This window comes from Lissotriton vulgaris, chromosome 9 (genome assembly GCF_964263255.1).
Source record: "Lissotriton vulgaris chromosome 9, aLisVul1.2, whole genome shotgun sequence".
NCBI lineage: Eukaryota > Metazoa > Chordata > Amphibia > Caudata > Salamandridae > Lissotriton > Lissotriton vulgaris.
The window spans coordinates 1,062,578,207-1,062,597,115 of NC_141697.1; the positions used below are offsets into that span (position 1 = coordinate 1,062,578,207).

General features: G+C 45.5%; 1 protein-coding gene across 1 annotated transcript in view; it reads left to right on the plus strand.

Moving 5' to 3' along the window:
* Positions 1–18,909, plus strand: part of TMF1 (TATA element modulatory factor 1) — a 311,640-nt gene that overhangs the window by 184,859 nt on the left and 107,872 nt on the right. Inside the window, exon 10 of the mRNA XM_086939038.1 lies at positions 18,578–18,734. Coding sequence (XP_086795164.1) covers positions 18,578–18,734 — 157 coding nt within the window. The remainder of the gene's footprint in view (positions 1–18,577; positions 18,735–18,909) is intronic.

Here is an 18,909-nt window from a genome sequence, read left to right on the forward strand (position 1 = left end):
CTGCATTATCCCGCTACAGGAGGTCTTCCTCAGGCCCGTCCTTATGGTCATCAAGGATCATCAAACAATTTATGAAGAGATAATTCAGAGTCTTTCCTCCAATAAAGCCTCCACCACTGCTCTGGAATCTCAACATAGTGCTGTCACTATTGATGAAACGGCCTTTTGAGCCTATACACATGGCGGACCTTAAGTTCCTGTCTTGGAAGGTGGCTCTGCTCACCGCACTAACTTCAGCGAGAAGAGTAGGAGAACTGCAAGCTCTCACAATTCAAGAGCCTTTCCTACAGTTTCAGGAAGACAGAATGATTCTTAGATCTAATCCAAAATGCCTTCCTAAGGTACCAACTGACTTTCTTCTGAATGACCCATTGGTGTTAAAGCATTTCTTTCCTCAACCAACAACAGCGGCGGAAAGAGTGTTACACTCACTGGACGTTCAAAGATGTCCCAAGTTCTATTTAAAAGAAACCAAGAGCTTTCACAAATCTTCACAGCTCTTCATCGCTTTCAGCGCACCCAGGAAGGGTTTCCCTTTATCAAAAAGGGGGATTGCCAGATGGATTTCCAGTGGAATTGTCTACTTTCATCAAGCTGCTGGAAAGCCTCTAAATGCACGAGTTCGTGCCCATTCCAGAGAGCAGTGGCCACTTCCACTGCATTGTTTGGAGGAGTGCCAATCCAGGATATCTGCAGGGCAGCGACCTGGGCATCTACGCACACCTTCACCAGGCACTACTGCTTGGAAGCAGCCGCAGAATCGGATGTGGCGGTGGGAGAGGCGGTACTGCGAAACATCATCCAGTAACGGTGAGCCTTCTTTCCATCCCTCCATCCTTTTTTCTCTTGTTTTACAAAGTCACATTTCTTGTATTTTCCTATACTTGATTTTCATGCTGTATTACATGAGGATGAAATGTACGAGATTAAGGTGCTTTGTAATATCACTGCTCGTTATTCTGATTCAGGCATGTGAATCTTTGAAAGTTCCAATACTGAAGTAAGAAAACAAGTTACTTACCTGTAACTTTAGTTCTCCAGTATTGGAAGCTTTCATAGATTCACATGCACCCACCCTCCTCCCCTGAGAGGCTCACCTTAGATTTAGCACAAAAGTGTTTTATATGCACAAGTGCGCGAAAATCTGAGGGGCAGAAGGTTCTCTCAGGAGTGTTCTAGAGGGTGAGGAGCTCTGATTGGTTCAGGGAAAAGTTTGGGCCTTTTTTACATAACAAAGGCTATGGCTTGCAAAAGGGAAATGGGTCTGGGACCCTTTTCCGTTTACTATTCTGCTAAGAATTGCTTTTTTTATATACCGGAGACTCTCGTCTCCACGACGGGGAATGATTCAGGCATGTGAATCTAAGAAAGCTTCCAATACTGGAGAACTACAGTTACAGGTAAGTAACTTTGTTTTCTTGTGGTTGAGAAAAGAGTGTACTGCACTCCGTAACATACCTTCTGAAGGTCAATGATAAGACTCTGCTCCCAACATATTTTGTTCTATTCACTTTTTCGGTCACTTTCAGTCTGAAGACATTATTTAGAGTTTGGCTGGAAAGGTCCTGATATACTGTGTAAACAGTCAAGGGGTTCCCTTATGAGAGGACCGGGGCTTGCTATGCAATCTGCAAGTGCTCTGTTAGTGGGTAGTGTGGTCGAGCAGCCTTAGGCTTAACACGGAGGAGTGCAAGGCATTTGCAAATACACAGCATGATTAATAAATGACAAGAAGGAGAGCCATACGAATTTATAAAAATAACAAGTTTAAACATCAGAGAAAAATCGATCAGGTAATTATGTATTTAAATAGAACTTCTTTTCACTTTAAAAAGTGGACACAGTGCAATTCTGGGTTCTGCAATGTTATCCTATGGCAAGAAGAACACGTTTTGCAAATAGGCATAGTACAGTGACTTACAAGACCAGTCTCCATGAGTTAAGGTGAGTGGTGGGCAAGGTCCAAGGCAGCACCAGCAGTATACCACCAGTGGCACGAGGGCGGCTAGCTGCAGGGTGCAAAACAGCGTTGGTAGCCCAATAGGTTTCCACGGAGATCGGTCAATGCAAAAAAAGGCTGCCGGCTCTGGCTAGAAGGCCAGTTGGGGTGAACCAACAGAGGGCTTCAAGGCTTGTGATGCTTTGAGGTGAGAAGATCTAGAGTGTCTCTGGTGTTGAAAGTGCTCTATACGGGAGCTGCTTTCCACCAAAACTTGAGAACTGACCAGAGTTCTCTGCTTCTTTTTTGCATAATTATTTGTCACTCTATGCCTGAAAGGGTATTTTTTTTATGCTCTGGGATGTAGGGATACCTGGGGGTCTTCTACTTTACGGCCCAAGGCAACGGTTGCAGAGGTGTTATTAGGCGTCTGGTTTTATTACCCGGAGCAATCTTGCTCGAGGGGGCCTGTGTGTAGAGGCTGCAGGCGACGGCGGAGAGTCCACAAGGGGTGAAACCACGATGGACTTGAGCTTTGGAGAGCTAGGGGACCTTGTTGACACCCATGTACCACTTCAACTTGGGCTGGAGTCAGTGGGTGCAGTGCTGTCTTCAGTTGTCGGTTTTTGACAGTTCCGGAGGCCTCAGAGTCTTTGCTTTAGAGTTCCTGCAGAATGCAGGTGAACAGGTCCTCTGTTCAGAGGAAGTCCTGGGTCTTTATCGAAGGCAGGCAATCCTCACAAGTTTCTGGAGTTTACAGCTACAGGATGAATCGAGTTTGGCACAGTTTTTAACGAGGGATGCAGACAGGCCAGCAGAGTTGGTACCAGGTCAGCTTCTTCTTCTCTTTTCTATGCTGTTTGTGCCTCTTCAGTGTCCTCTCTCTTCTTAGATAATCTGGTTATGCTCCTCTGATGCCAGCGGCTCCCTTGAGTACTGAATTTAGAGGCATTAGGGGAGTGAAGGGTAGTACCTCTAAGGTGTCCTCTTGGTACATGTATTGGTAAATGCAACACTGGCAGCAGTGTGGGCTTACCAATACGAGATGTTTGATATCAAACATCCCTATTTTCAAGAAGCCATCATGTAGTTGGGGAACTCGTTTTCATCAGTGTCCAGTACATGTCTTAAGATGGTTTCTCTGGCCACTTGTACTGACAGTAATAGGACTGGCCAGCACAGGGACATATCTGCTCATGGAGGTGTGACCTCACATGTAATATTCAGCGCCCTGCCTTAGGGCTGGCAGACATATTAGGGTGACTTGCAAATATCACATTCATTGTTAGGGGACATGGCACACAGGGATGTGCGACATGTCGTGTTTTCACTTTTGTCTGCAGCAAGTCACACAGCCTGCAATGACAGCCTTGCATGTGCTTGGTGAGAGGTCACTTAAGATGGCACAATTTGTGCTGCTGCCCTTAGGGACCCTCTTTAGTACCTGAGGCCCTAGGTACCAGGGGTACCATTTACTAGGGACTTTAATAGAGGATGGTAAAGATTTTTCCAATTGGGTAAATAATTGTACAGTTTTAGGGAAAGAACACTGGTACTGGAGACCTGGTCAGCAGGAACCAAGCACACTTCATTCAAAGTTGCATCAAATACCAGGGTGTGTGTGTGTGTGTGTGTGTGTACACACTACTGCAACAAAATCCCAGTTATACCAGGCAAACGTGTGTGTGTACGTACTACTGCAACAAAATCCCAGTTTCCTACAGCCATTTACTGTGGTGCACTTGTAATACAGCGCTCATAATTTCAAATTCTCATGAAGTAGCTTATTCATCAAACACTTACAAACTCTAAACATGGCCCTACATCTGCAATGTTAGTCACACTGGCTAGTGCGTGGGCATATCCCCAGAAAAATATAGTCTTGATGGCCTGTCGTGTGAATGTCTTTACGCCAATTTAGTATAGTCTCATTCCATATCTGTACATACCTAGGTAAGTTACCTCTCCCTTCTCTTACTTTAGAATAGTGTTTTCTGCGTAAGCCCATTTTTTATGTTGACCAGCCAGCTCTCTGGAGCCTTAACGGAAATATCAGTTCAATGTTAGTGAGCACTTTTTATGTAAATGTAGATTTACATTTATCTTTCTCGAGTGAGTCTTCAAGCCCACTGAACATACACTAGCTTTCAGCAGGTCCAACTTCCTCAGTCAACTGACTCACCACTGCTATGACCTGAGCCCAATGCTCCCCGGTGTATGGACAATTCCAGGTGATGTGGTAAAAATCTTCCTCATTTGCCCTGCATTTCAGGCGATATGATGGGGACATATTTCTACATTGCGCTTATCTTTTATGGAGTCAAAAAACGTGTGTATATAATTGTATTGTAATAGTTTCAACCAGAGGTACTCAAACATTTTCTGAGGGACAAAATGTTTGGTCTCTGTTGTAACCGCAGGCTGCCTTGATGCCAGCAGGGTGGAGGTCGGGGGTGTGTAAGATGGGCATAGGGGGAAGCAAAGCATATAGATCTAGTGGCTGAATTGCACAATGTAAAACCAGAAAAACTGGGATCAAATCTGGCATCCCCACTTGACTTAATTGTGCGATTCTTGACAGTTGTCTTATTTCACTTTGGCGCCCCTTTCTTTATGATCACATATAAAAGAATCTCGAAAAATACATGACTTCAGGACATGTGCTGTACAAAACCGTATCTTGTGTTTGATTTATTAAACTATAATGTTGTCCATGTATAATAGTAAACCGGCTACCCAGAGGATGCACATAACAACTGACTTGCCTCTTAATTCAGTATTGGCATTGTTGTTAGTGTGGGTGGAAGCATGCATGTTTCTAAATAGAATTATCTGAAACACTTTAGTGATAGATTCCTTACCTTAGAATTACCCCCAGGCATCAGAATGGATCCGGAAAGTTTTCGTCAGCAGTACCCCTGCGCGTCGGAAGGAGGCGTCATGCGGCTTCGCATCAGTTGTTGGCGTTGTGGTCAATGAAATGACGTCGCGCCAGCTACTCCGATGCCGCCTCGCGCACTGACGTCAGTTCTTACTTTTTCCATGCCAACAAGCTCAGATCCGGAGAGAGCGGTACTCCCAGTCACTTTTTGACTGAGTTTTTTCAAGGCTTTTTGTCTCTATCTTTTGAGTCAATCGACTCCTAGTGCAGTAGGAATGCCTGGCCTCAAGACCTGCGGGCCTGTCATCGCATGATGTCGGTGACTGGCCCGCACTGCGTGTGTTTTTACTGCCTGGAGCGCAACCACGACCCAAAGTCATGCTCCGACTGCTGTGCCATGGTGCCGAAGGCTTTGCGGGAGCAGTCCCGAAAGTTGTTAGAAGCCCGGCAGACGACCCCGCGCCGCTCAAGGTCCAGGTCCGTGGGAGGTAGAGGGACCGGTTGCGGAGCCGCCACCACTGTGCATCGGGATCAAAGTCTTCGCACTCTGGGTCAGGTAAGACAAAGCGTTCCAAGAAGTCGAAGAAGCATCATCGTTCTCCGACTTCCCCTCGCCCGTCACGCAGCTGAGGGTGTGGGTGGTGCCTCCCCTGCTGCTCCGGCGGAGCCTATGCAGTCGGCGCTGGCCTACCTGCCCTTCATGGGTCCGTCGGCGACATTGGCCCAGCTGCAGAAAATTCTGTCAGTCGTATCTTTGGGCTCTCGGGCCCCACTGGTGCGCCTTAGGGCCCGATTGGGGGATCCTAGCCCTTTCCTGCTGGCGGCTCCGGCCCGGCATCGCTTTCGGCTCCAGCCCCGGTGCGGCAGGACCCCTATGGATCCGTGCCTGGATACCGGTCGACACTGGTTGACCTTGTGACACCTCCATCGACGTCGACCACACCGGCACCACCTCCGACGTCGCTCGTCCCACTGGATGACGTCACCCCCGGTTTCAACCCCGATGTGGATACGCGCCGGGCCAGTGTCGCTTGATGCAGATTCCGACGCAAATGGGGGATTTCTATCCCTATGTCCGTCCTCCTTATTTTGGCCTGTTTATCAGCCTTCGAAGGAAGGGGAGAACTGGGAGGGGTCTACGGACCCTCTCACAGCACAATGTGAGTTTGACCTGGACTGGGCAGAGGAGTTGGGGGATGCCAGTGGTCTTGATACCTCTCCTAACCTTGGCATGTTGTCTCCTCCTACCATGGCTACGGAGGAAGGGTGCAAGTTATGCAGTGGTGTTCCGTAGGGCGGCCGAGGCACTCCACCTCCCCACAGTGGCCATCATGCCTAACCTCCTGACAGAAGTGCTTCAGCTGGCGGGTACCTCTTCAGAGCCACTGCTGCCTTTTAACAATGCAATTTCGGACGTTCTTTTGGGCACCTGGTCCAGGCCCAACACAGGGGCTCCTGTGGATAGGAACGTGGCCCGACGCCATCGCCCGGCCCGACAACCCCCTTTTTCTTTCCCAACACCCCACCCCTGAGAGTTTGGTTGTCCAAGCCTCTGCGTCCCAGAGCGCTTTCCCTACCGCACCACCGGACAGGGTATCCAAGAAACTGGAGCATTTCGGTAAGAAGATTTTTTCTTCCGTCAGTTCAACGCTGCAGTCTGTGAACACTGAATGCTTCTTGGGCCGCTATTCCCACTATGTGTGGGATATGGTGGCGCCTGGGCTGCCTCAATGTCCAGAGGAGGCCCGGACAGTGCTCTCTCAAGTTATTGCTGAAGGGAGATATGCAGCCAAGTTCACTGTTCGTTGTTGCCTTGACACCGCCGACACGCTGGGCAGGGCGATTTCCACGACTAGAGCTCCGTCACCACGCCTGGCTGAGGACAATTAGTTTTTCTGTGGATGTCCAGAACAGTTTGATGGACTTGTTCTTTGATGGCTATCACCTTTTCGGCAACAAAGCTGTGTGTTGGAGCGCTTTAAGGACTCACGGGCTACAGCTAAGTCCTTGGACCTTTCCGCAAAGCGCCCTCCTCCGCCTTCTGCTTTTCGCTCCTTTCGTGGCCACGGACGGGGCGCCCCGACACGTTAGTTTCAGAGCCACAGGCCTGCGCAGCAACAGTCTCAGCGCGGCAGCAGACATGGGACCCGCCGAGCCGGGTCAGGGGGCCAGCGGGCGGGTCAGTCCACCTCCACCCCTGCCACCACTGCCTCCAAAGCTTCCTAGTCTGGTTTTTCAGGCCCATCAAATTCCAGTGGGTGGCAGGATTCGCCATCACCTCGGAAAGGTGGATTTTACAAATAGTCCGAAGGGGCTACTCCCTCCCCTTCAAGACAACCCTCTCCCCTTCGAGACTACCCCTTCAGCCATGCAACCCCAGTACCACCGCATATCGGGGGATCCCTTAGCACTTCTTCAACAGGAAGTTGCTGCCCTCTTGGCCAAGGGGGCCATTGAGCGCGTTCCTGCGCCAGAAGTAGGACGTGGTTGTTACTCCCACTACTTTCTGGTGCCCAAAAAGGACAAGGGCCTGCTCCCTATCTTGGACCTCAGGAACGTCAATCGCTTCCTCCGGAAGGAGAAATTCAAGATGTTAACTCTGGCTCAGATCTTGTTTGTCCTTGACCCTGGAGACTGAATGGTAGCATTGGACCTGCAGGGCGCATATTTCCACATTCCCGTCGTGCTGGGCCGGCGTTACCTGCGGTTTACGGTAGGCCACAAGCACTTTCAGTTTGTTTTCCCCTTTGGCCTTACCATCGCCCCTCGGGTGTTCACGAAAGTGATGGCGGTGGTCGCAGCTCATCTGCGCAGATCAGGGGTTCTAGTCTTCCCCTATCTCGACGACCGGCTGTTTAAGGTGTACTTGCCCCGGAGTGTTGTCTCCCACCTCCAGACTACGGCTGACCTCCTGCATTTGCTGGGATTCTCCATCAATGTGCCGAAGTCGCACCTGATTCTCTCTCAGAAGCTCCTCTTCATCGGAGCGGTTCTGGATACGACACACTTTCGGGTCTATCCTTTCCAACGGCGAGTTCAGGATATTCAGACTCTGATTCCGATCTGTCAGTCTCTATACTGGGTTTCGGTCAGGATGAACCTGAGGCTCCTGGGCCTCATAGCCTTCTGCATCCTGCTGGTCGATCATGCCAGATGGCAAATGCAGGCTCTGCAGTGCGACCTGAAGTTCCAGTGGGCGCAGCATCAGGGGAACCTGTTCGATTTCATCCAGACCTCGGAGGGCAGTGCACAACAATTGCAGTGATGGCTCGCGAACTGGCATTGGGTCAATGGCAGATCCCTCTCCCTTCCCCAACCCGGCCACACTGTGGTGAAGATGCCTTCCTTCTGGGGCGGGGTGGCCACATGGGAGAGGCGGAGATCAGAGGCCTCTAATCTCCGGCGGAGTCCAAGCTCCATATCAACCTTCTGGAGCTCCCGGTGATACAACTTGCCCTGAAGGCATTCCTTCCCTCTGTCAAGGGAGAGTAGTGCAGGTGTTCACAGACAACACCCCCGCCATGTGGTACTGCAACAAACAGGGCAGTGTGGGGTCGTGGACCCTATGTCAGGAGGCCCTGCGCCTCTCGATATGGCTCGAACATCAGGGCATTTCCCTGGTGGTTCAACACCTGGCAGGTTCACTGAACGCCAAGGCGGACGAACTCAGCTGCAGGTGCATGATGGATCACAAATTACGTCTTCACTCGGAGGTGGCGCAAGGTCTCTTTCAACAGTGGGGAGAGCCTTGGTTAGATCTATTCGCCACCGAAGAGAACACGCAATGTCAGCAGTTCTGCGTGTTAGAGTTTCCAAGGCGGCATTAGCTAGGTGACGCTTTTCATCATAAGTGTAGTTCCAGTCTGTTGTACGCCTTTCCGCCTATAGCACTTCTGCCCAGAGTGCTGAAGAAAATCCGTGCGCCTGGGCCCAAGTCATTCTTATGGCTCTGGACCGGGCTTGAACAGTTTGGTATCCCCAGCTACTCAGTATGACCATTGATCCCCGATCCACTGCCTCTTCGGGAGGATCTTCTGTCGCAGCATCAGGGGACGGTCCTCCACCCGAACCTGTCTAGTCTCCACCTCTTTGCGTGGAGATTGAGCGGCGGCAGTTGATTTCTTTCAACTTGCCTCCTGAAGTCTGTGATGTCATTCTGGCAGCCAGGCGTCCCTCCACTAAGTTGGTATGCCCTAGCAGGTATCTTGCATGGCTCTGCGTTCCTGGGGCGGAAAGATGTGTACAGAACTGACGCAGCGAGCGAGGGCGGCGTCTAAGTAGCTGCCACAATATCATTTCGTCGACAACGACGGACGCAGAGCCGCATGACGCCACGTTCCGATGCGCAGGGGTACTGCTGACGAAAACTTTCTGGATCCAGTCTGACGCCTGGGAATAATTCTAAGATAAGGAATCTATCACTAACTAATGTTTCTTACAGATATATCGTTACCGAAGGTAAATAACCTGTTGTTTTAACACTATCACTTAAAAAACAATACTTCTCAATGGCCTGATCTACTAAAGTGAAACACTTCTGCATGTTAATGAAACACACATTTTAAATATTGAATATGGCTTGCCCATTTTCCCTTAGTTTTACAAAGACTTACATTGGTGTAGAATGGATATTCTTACAGTGAAAGCTACATATTTAGCACCGTTGTTGAAGGCTATGCTAAGCCCCCAGCCCCACATTGAGCTTACTCATTACTAAAATCTCCTTGGAATATACCTTCACTGTACAGACTACAGAACTGTGAAGCTCTTTAGCAGTTTGCAAGTATAAAATGCAGGACTACCTAACATTCTGGATAAGTATACAAATGACCATTATGGAGGTTGCTTGAAACTCGACTTCTTCTGTCCCCTTGAATTGAACTGCCTAGTCATGAATACTAAATCAACCATTTGAAAAGCATTCAACCTCATTTATGGTGCTCTGTTTTCACATCTCTATGTATGGAGTCTCTGGGTATTGCCTAACTCGTATTTCAGCATGCCTTGTCATGGCCTCCAGTCCAGTGTGGCAGGGTCAGAATTAATATCTGTTCATTTTGCACCAGAGCTAACTCTTTTCTCCACAGGACAACCTCTTTGTCATATACACACCGTCCATCTTCTGATCAGTAAACACAATCAATTTACAGTGTGACACTAGTGGTAGTAGTGCGCTGTACGAATAAAAAATGACATAACACTCTGGTATGCTAGGGTTCTCACTATGCTGTGACTTGAAAACAATCAGTAATACTCATTAAATGTATACAAGTGATGCTGTAATAAAAAGATGGATCTGAAAATGAGAGCAACAAAATATGGTTCAAGCTTCAAAATGATGTATATAAGTGTTAGAAGGTGGTTCTGACACTAGGGTCCGCCCGGATTTTACGCTTTTTGAGCACCTATTTGTTAAGCTTTTACTGTGGGGGAGCCTCATAATCTGGGACTCACCCACAGTGAACTCATAATGAAGGAGACTGCATGGAGATTTTACTGGTGTCCCCCTCGCTTGACTAGGCCGCTGTGCAGCAGCTGGAATATGGGGCACTGTGCTGGTTACATGCAGACACGGGTGTACATGCGTGTGCACACTTGTAGGGGCTGCGCAGATGAGATTCCTAGCGTGCGCAGTCCAGGAGCAGCTACAGAGTGAATGGTGTGGCAGGACTTATGCAGAATTGGGTGGTGACATGGAATAGGCTTTATACATTGGAAGGAAACATGCCAGGGAAAGTCAGTGTGTTTTACTGTGTTTTTCACTTCATTATTCCCTTATGGGAAGGTTGAACCCATGGCTAGAGTAACTTCCACAAGGCCTACAGATTCCAGACATGCACTAAAGTCCAGTGTAGCGGATGTGAAAATGAGTATTCTGCAGAGTCCAAAGTCATATTTGTACTGCTTTTGGGTCATCCAGAAATGTCATATTTCTCTGAGTCCCTGGCTGGGGTCTGGCCCTGGCTGGTTAGATTAATGACCTTTCTTCCCAGAGCGAAGATCTTCCCTCCAAGGAGAAAAGGTAGGTGGAGCTACAAGCCAATCCATCAACTGTTGTCGCTGGGTGCCAGGCACCAAGCTGAACCACAGTGAGGGCGGAAGGAGTTGTGTTTCAGAGGCCATGTGGCCAGAGACACTGGGCGATGCTATTTTGAACAAACCCAGAGGCTGGACAAGAAGGAGGGAACAGGGGCAGGGAAGTGATGTGTCCCTGTTTGATAGGACACACAGAGACTTCCTGCCAGCCCCCTACTCAACTTTTAAAAAGTGCTTGCACAGGAAGGGAAGCTCTCTCTGGGGTGTGGTCTGCTGAGGCGAAAGGTGCTGGAACCTGGCGCAATGGGCAGTTTGAAGGAGGACACCCCTTACTGCCTCCCAGGCCCATAACCGCATCAGAAGAAGAGCCCAGGACCGGTGCGCCGAAGCAGGGGCCTCTGCGCAGGGAGAAGAGAGGCGCAGGGAGCCAGTGAAAACTGCTCCCTGCAGAATGCACCCTCTTGGATACCCGGGGGGCGAAGGAGAGTGCTCCCAGTGGCTGGGGGCACCACCAGGAGCAAGAAGACTCAAAACTGGGCAGATCGGTCCCCAAGGGGTTGAGATATGGCCCCCGGAAGGTAGGCGACCTTTGACCCCCCAAGAAGATCAACGACGAAGCGTGTGGGGCTCCGCCGCCGGTCTCAGAGATGCCCCCGGGGTGGGTCAGGTCGCGGGGGCATCCCCCCAAAGAAGTAAGGCTGGGGTGCCAACTAACAAGGCATGCAGGGGTCCTGGGTGGGACCGGAGCCCCCGAGGGAGATCTGCAGCGGTGCGAGGGGACCGGGTGGGACCGGGCCCAGGAAAAGAGGAGGAGCGGCCGGGGGTGGTCTCCTCGAGCCGTCTGCGCCCACCTTGGGGTCCGGGTGGGACCGGGCCCCCCAACAGGCCCAAGAAGCGGCCGGAGGCCACCTCGCGGCTCTCCCCAGAGCAGCGGGAGTGCTCATCTAATATGCGGCGATTCTCATAATGCCTTGCAGGCCAGGACCTGCCTGTAAGGTAAAACCATCATGGCCTTTACTTGTGGTGGCCCCAGGAGGACGGAGTCACCACTACATGAAGGTGCAGGTGCTGGGGGAGCTGCTGGAGAAGCGCAGTCTCCCCCCTGCACGAAGAGAAAGTCTCACCCTTGGAAAGAATAACCCCTCAAGGGCTCAGCCCACATTTATCACCTTCTGGGCTGGAACTTTTGTTTTTCAGCTGAGGGTGAATTGAGAAGTGCTTCATGGAGTGAAGGGCTGAGGTGGTGGATGTCTGGAGAAGGACATCCCCTGGAGTTGAAGAGGTGTAATTGCACCACAAATGCTTTTACTAATGTTATTCTTTATAGATGGACTGGAGTTCATGTGTTTAATGTGAAGTACATGATTAAGGTGGAGTCATAAGCAAAGTGGATTTAAGTGACTAGACATTCATGTCAGGGTGTTTGACTGTATTTACTTAACCACTTCCATGCTAGTGACAAGGTCAACTCGTCATGGGCTTTACCTGCCCTGTGCTTATGACGAGTTGACCTTGTCACAAACAATGGTAAATGTGGGAATCCAGCATCGGGGGGGAAAACCCTTAGCACCCAAGGTGTTAAACCTGTGATGCCTTTAGGGGCTTAATTGCAATGCATTCTAATGATATCCAAATGTTATGAGTACTGTCACTCTAAAGTGATGCTTAAACATGTATTCTTGCTGCTGCTCTTAGGTGAAGAACCCAGACTGTTAGCCCTTAAGATATAGAGGTGCATACCTTATGGTCAGTAGGAAATGCTCGGTCAGGGTTGTGTGTCACTAAAGGCGCAGGGTTACCTATTTTAAATGCTGGTGGAAGTACTGCGGTCGGTCGCCACTGGGATGGTGCCAGTGCGCAGGGCCCTGGCTCCAGGCTATGATCCACTAACTGCATTGGGGGCAAGATGATGTGCATAGCTGGGAGTGGTGGTACTAGACCCCACCCCCCTTTGCGGGAGGGGTAGAGATGTTATGCAATGTCACAAAGTAATTCCAACAGCTTATGTATATTTGTAAATTGGTGCATAGTATTGAGTAGTGTGTGTGTTTAATAAATGTACTCTTACTTTTATAAAGGAAAGTGCAAACTGGACAATCAATTGAGTGTTATTTTTGCACACCTGCAAATGACGATTACTAGCCCACACCACCTCCCTTGAGTAAGCCTCAGACTGCTCTGCAACGCTACCCTCTGAGAGTCAGGCGCTACAATTGGGTGTTTGGTTCCCAGTGAAGGACAAATGTAGTCACGTTATTTGTGCAGGCCTCACAGATGCTGCCTCGTTTTCCAACAATAAGTTACTCCACATTCTCAAAGGGAGCTGAAAGGGATGATGGCTGATGATGCTCGCTCTTGGTTTCCTTAAATGAAAAAGTACTGCTTGTTCTTTAATTTTCCCATTATTCCGGACCTCTTGTCACTCTTTAGGTTCAGAAGCCCGCAATGGGTATTTGGCCATCTCTTTTTGTTAATTTGCATCATATCTTAGCTCTACTAGCTTTTGCTGCACCATACCGGGACATGTACTTATACATGCCACTTGTTTTCCTCTCCTGTTTAAATTTTAAACTTTGGGATGTGACCTTTAATCCTCCTCAGTCTATTTAATCTCAAATGAATGTAATTGCACAAATAAAACCCAAAGTCACTAAATTCAACTCCTTAGGAGGATGAAGACAAGTCGGAAGAAGGTCACATTGACAAGTTGAGTAAGAAGCTCTCCGCCCAGTTAGAAAGAACTAAAAATACAGCCTGCTTAATTGTAGCTAGAGTTCCTTGAAGGACAAGCATTTAGACAATGTTCTGTAGAATGCGTTGTGTCCCACTGAGGAATAGCAGTTTGCAAAGATCATAAGACTTCATGGTCTCAGATATCCAGTTTTATGAACACATGTTTGATTGTTATACTGCAGGAAGAAATTTAGGTTTTCTAATAGTTAAAGAATTTTCTTTGGTTTAGGTGAAGTAAATGTCAGTAAGGGAAACAACATTTTGGATTGCTCTTCAACTAACCTTGAGAGATTGATGCCTAATCTGATGTGGTTTCCGTTATTCCTAAAGATTTTATGATTTAGCCAGGGTCAGCAAATTTATTTGACTTTATGCTGTTGTTGTACACATGGATGCCTGCCAGGCTGAAATGCAGTATACATATGGCGATGTAGACATAAATGGTCTTCTGAAGAATTCAAAATGCTGGATGATAATAATAATATTTAGATTCTGATGATATTGAGAAACAAATCTTGAGTGGTGGCAGTGAATGGACCCTTCCCTAAGGTGATTGTGCAACACATTTCTTCTAATTATGAACATGGAGACTGTGCTATGGAAAAGTTTAAGAGGATTACAATGAGTGGAAGACTATAGGAAGTTTCAGCATCCTATGTGACAGGCAAGTAGCATTAGAAACTGAGAATGCAGATCTCAAGAAAGGAGGCAGGAATATAAACATGACGATACAGTTAGTGGAAGGGACATAGGCACAGTGAACCTGGAAAACGAGAGACAGAGACAAGGAAGCACAGTCATGGAAAAAAGATAAACACGGTCACGCAGATAAACCTCGGCAAACAAAATCACAGACCTTGTTAACTCTAATCGGAGAGAGAGAATCACAGGTAGTGAGACTGGGAATCCTTTAGAGGGGAACCAGATTAACGGTTAATTGGACAGAGATTAGAGCAGGGAAAAAGAAACTTACACAGTAACATGAACACACTGACCTTTAGATGTGAACTTATCATAACTTAGTAGAGCGATTGGTGATTGCAGGAAAAGATGGACAAATGGACCTGTACAGAGATGTACCTTCAGTAAAGACTTGGGCACAGGAACAAAAAGATTTTTTGGGCAACAAACAACAGCACGGGCACAGGAGACCTCTGAAACTAAAATACGGATACACAAATTTACAACCTTTTGAGTAAGTTTACACTTTTGACTCATTTGACTATTTCTCGATATTCACAAAGTTGAAGTGTAAGTAAATACAAAAACATACCAGTAGTAAGTCCTACACTTGGTCTTCAACACCCTCACATACAAAATATTGTAGATAGGGACTTAAAATACAACCTAATACGAAATAATGTTAATTTAAGGTAAATCAATTAAAATCGTTAAAAATATAAATAAATATACATGAAAGTAAATAATTATACAAATTGATGAATAAATTATAAAATATTTTAATAACCTAATTTGAATTTAAATATAATGTAACTATACATTTGATTAAATATTTACGTTAATGGTAATTCATTAAATAAATGCCTTTTAATAATTATGCACATTAAACTATTGTTTTCTTCAGATGGAAATCTAATAGCTAATTTAAGGTTAAGAATTAATTTAATTTAATATTTTTGCATTAATAAATGTTTTATTACAAAATTAATTTTATAGTGCAGTAGCAATTTTTATTTTGAAGAAAATATATACAATGAATTAACATTTTGCCTTTAACGTAAAAAATTTTACAATATTTTTTTCAGGTTAAATAAAAAAAAAATTCTCTATACTTTACCAAACAGGGATTTCCATCCCAACTTAAAAATGTATTTTATTAGAAAATAAATATAAAAAATATTTCATTTCAAATATGAATGTACATTAATGTAATATATATTTACGTTAATTGTTGAATAAAATTAAAAGAAAATGCCAGAGCACTACTAAATTAGGTTTCACTTGAAACTTTAATTAATGGAAATATATTAATTAAATATTTTTCTGAAGATTAAATTAAAACATTATTTTTCACCTAAAGAAAAAAACGTATGCTGTGCATTAATTATAATTAAAAGTGGCATATAGAATTATTTTAAATTAAGGTAATTGTTTTTAAATGTTTTTACATTATTATTTTTATTCAAAATGGTTTCTTTTTTAATTAAATAAATATGTACTACTTTTATAAATTATTTTAACATTAATTTATATTTTTAACTATTTTAAATAATTTCATTTAACTTTATTTCATATAAGACTTTATTTTGATTCCCTACCTCCGTTATTTTCTATAGGAGGGTCATGAAGTACCAGTAGATGGCCATGTGTAGTACTTGACTTACTACTGTTCAGTTCGTTTTTGGTTTTGTTTTAGCAGTATCTTACACTGAGAGATTGTGGATACCGAAAAGGAGAAAATGTATTTAAAAGTGTGCAACACAGCTAGATAGATGGTGACTTTGCTCTAATGTTTGCTCATCTCTCCTCAGTATTTATTAGTCAGCGAGAAAGACACAGTATGAGGGAAGTTCAGTTCTATGGTGCTCTCGTGGCGCCAACCACCCACCACCTTAGGTGTGAATCACCTCTACCGCACAGCAGTGCAGTACAATGCAATAAATCCAAAAGGGCACCAAAGCACACATGTTGCAGTTACTATCATCCAAAGATTGTTTCTCTATTCACACAAATTTCTTGTTGTCAATTTGAGTCCCAACAAGTGACAGTACAGATGTCCTGTTTATTGCAGGAACACTTTTAAATGGTCATACACGCAGCAGCCGACACATGTTTCGTCCTCCTGGACTTTTTCTCCCGGTACACAATCACTTTTAAGTCTCTGGTCAGCAGAATCGCCCAACATTTTAGAAATATCATCCCAAGGTGCCTGGTAGCACACCCACAAAAGTAGACAGTGACTTGTCTTTTAGTTTACACAGCGGTTTGATAAGTAACCAATCAGTCTGACTTCTTGTATGTCCAAACTCCCAACAGAGGGTTCAAAATCACAAGACCTTGATAAGCCACAATAGTAATGTGCCATGGAAAAAAAAATTGTAAGATACCTTTGTGAATCAGGCCCTAATACAGGAAGCCCAAAGATAAGACAGTAGGAAGACCCCAACGTTGCAACAAGGCAGGTCAAAAGCTCCTGGCTTTGTGACCATTGATCTTCTTTTTTTTTTTATTTCTTGGGTTACGCTTTGTCGTGATAGATAGTGAACAAAATATCGTTTGCCAGGATTGGCAACCAAAACTGGACCGTTGCGCATGTGGAATCTGAGCTGTGATACCCCGGTCTCTGTCATTCGGACACTTTTGTGTGGAATTAAACTGGACTACTTAATGAATGTCATATCGTAGTACTTAAGCAGAGGCTTCCACGTTTGATAACAGTGAGAACCGAGGTTGTTGTTTTCTGGCTGGGAGCTTGTGTCAAACTACATGTGCATTTTGATCTCAACACCATGCAGCACCAATAAAAACTAGAGGATCAATATTGTTGCTGGGTTTGCTTGATAATCGTAGCCCACATCTATACAGGTTTGCACATTGCCATCAAGGAACCTGAACACACTGATTACTCTCATGTAGCCTATAGCAGAAATGTTTATCTCAAATCTCTGCCTGCTAATACATGTTGGTGGAAAATTGCACCTAAGGGTAGCACGTAAAGAAGTAACTGAAAATACACACCCATTCAGAAAGACTGAGATAAGAGAGCAATGAAATACAATATTATAGGAATAACATTACACTCCAGATCAGACAGCATAATTAAATGTTGCTTATGAACAAACAGACACATGCTTAAAATAAAAGCCATGTGTTCAAATCCCTGAACAAGAGCTCCCTTCAGTTGGGACACTGTGCATGATACACCATATAGCACCCAGAGGATGTTGGAAATGTCTTGTTGGAATGTAGTCCCACTTCCTGTCTTACTCGCCTTGCTTCTCAAAGTAGTATGAAATTCCTTTGGAAGAAATTGAAATGGTTGACTTTGCATCTGCACAGAGAAGTAGTGCTTGCAGAGATTGCCATTGTACTAGGGCTATTTCTTTACAATCACTTTTCGCTTAAGCTTAGTAATTCATAAATGTGTCCTGCTGTTGCCAGAAAATGCTCTATTTTTTAAGAGACAGAATAGAGCAGTGCAGTTGAGCCACGTTAATTACCCTGACGGACATGAATGTGGCACTTTGTTAATGTGTTATTCTTTGCTATTGCTTGCAAAAATTGGAATTTGTTCACCAAATTGTTTTAAACTCAAAGATACCTCATGAGAATTGATGCTAGGTTGTCCATTTATGTGAAGAACAAGTTCATTATTACATTAATTTTGCCCCTGGATGGCTCCTTGGGGCTGCGCAATGAAAATAATTGGAGCTGACTTTAACCGCATATTTGGAGTTTACCTTCCTTCTGTGCAATGTACAGTTAGCAGGGAGGGAATGGAACCATTGTCATAAGAGTGTACCACTGTATATCTGATGAGCAATATTACTTAAGCCCTTGGATTAGAGCTTGTATGAAATCCTGGTTGGGTGATGTTGTTAATTGACTTTCTGGAATTAGTTTGGGAAGGTGCTGGTTGATCTTAGAGAATCTGCTTTCCAGCATCATTCTTCTTAGCCGGATTCCCCTACTCCACCCCCTGGTTTTTCCTCTGCAGTTTGCCTTAACACCCCTGCAAAATCCATGGTGCTCACATGTTGAATGGAGCATAGCACATCTGCTTCTGACTAGGAAAGGTGACGCGTGCCTGCAGAATAAAAAGGTTGGCTAGCTTTGGTTCCTGAGTGTCTGGAGAATGAACACATGATCAATTTAAAAGTTTGAGGCAACATTCAATTTTTACACTAGTTTATTTTTTCCAAAATGTTAATGTTAAAATGAGCTTTTCAAGCCCTTTAAATGTGTTATTTTAAAATAGACCATATTTCTGTTGTTTGTATTAATAGCATTAAAAATGTTAATCTTAGAGACTTCAGGAAGGAGAAAATCGGAATCAGGACCTGAGCCAAAGTGTTACATCTGCCACAAGGCCATTACTCCGACAGATAGAAAACCTGCAGGCTACATTAGGAGCTCATACAACATCCTGGGAAAAGCTAGAAAAGAATCTTTCTGATAGACTAGGTAAGAACAGCTTTATTTGTCACCACACACTAACACCTCAGTTCGTTCCTTCCCAACCCATTCTGCTATAACTGCATAAATAATCTTGTTGTCTGATGGTGTTATTATATTTGCTGTATTAATTAAGTTGTCAACTTGTATTGCTTGCCCTTGTGTGTTCATTATACAAGTTTAG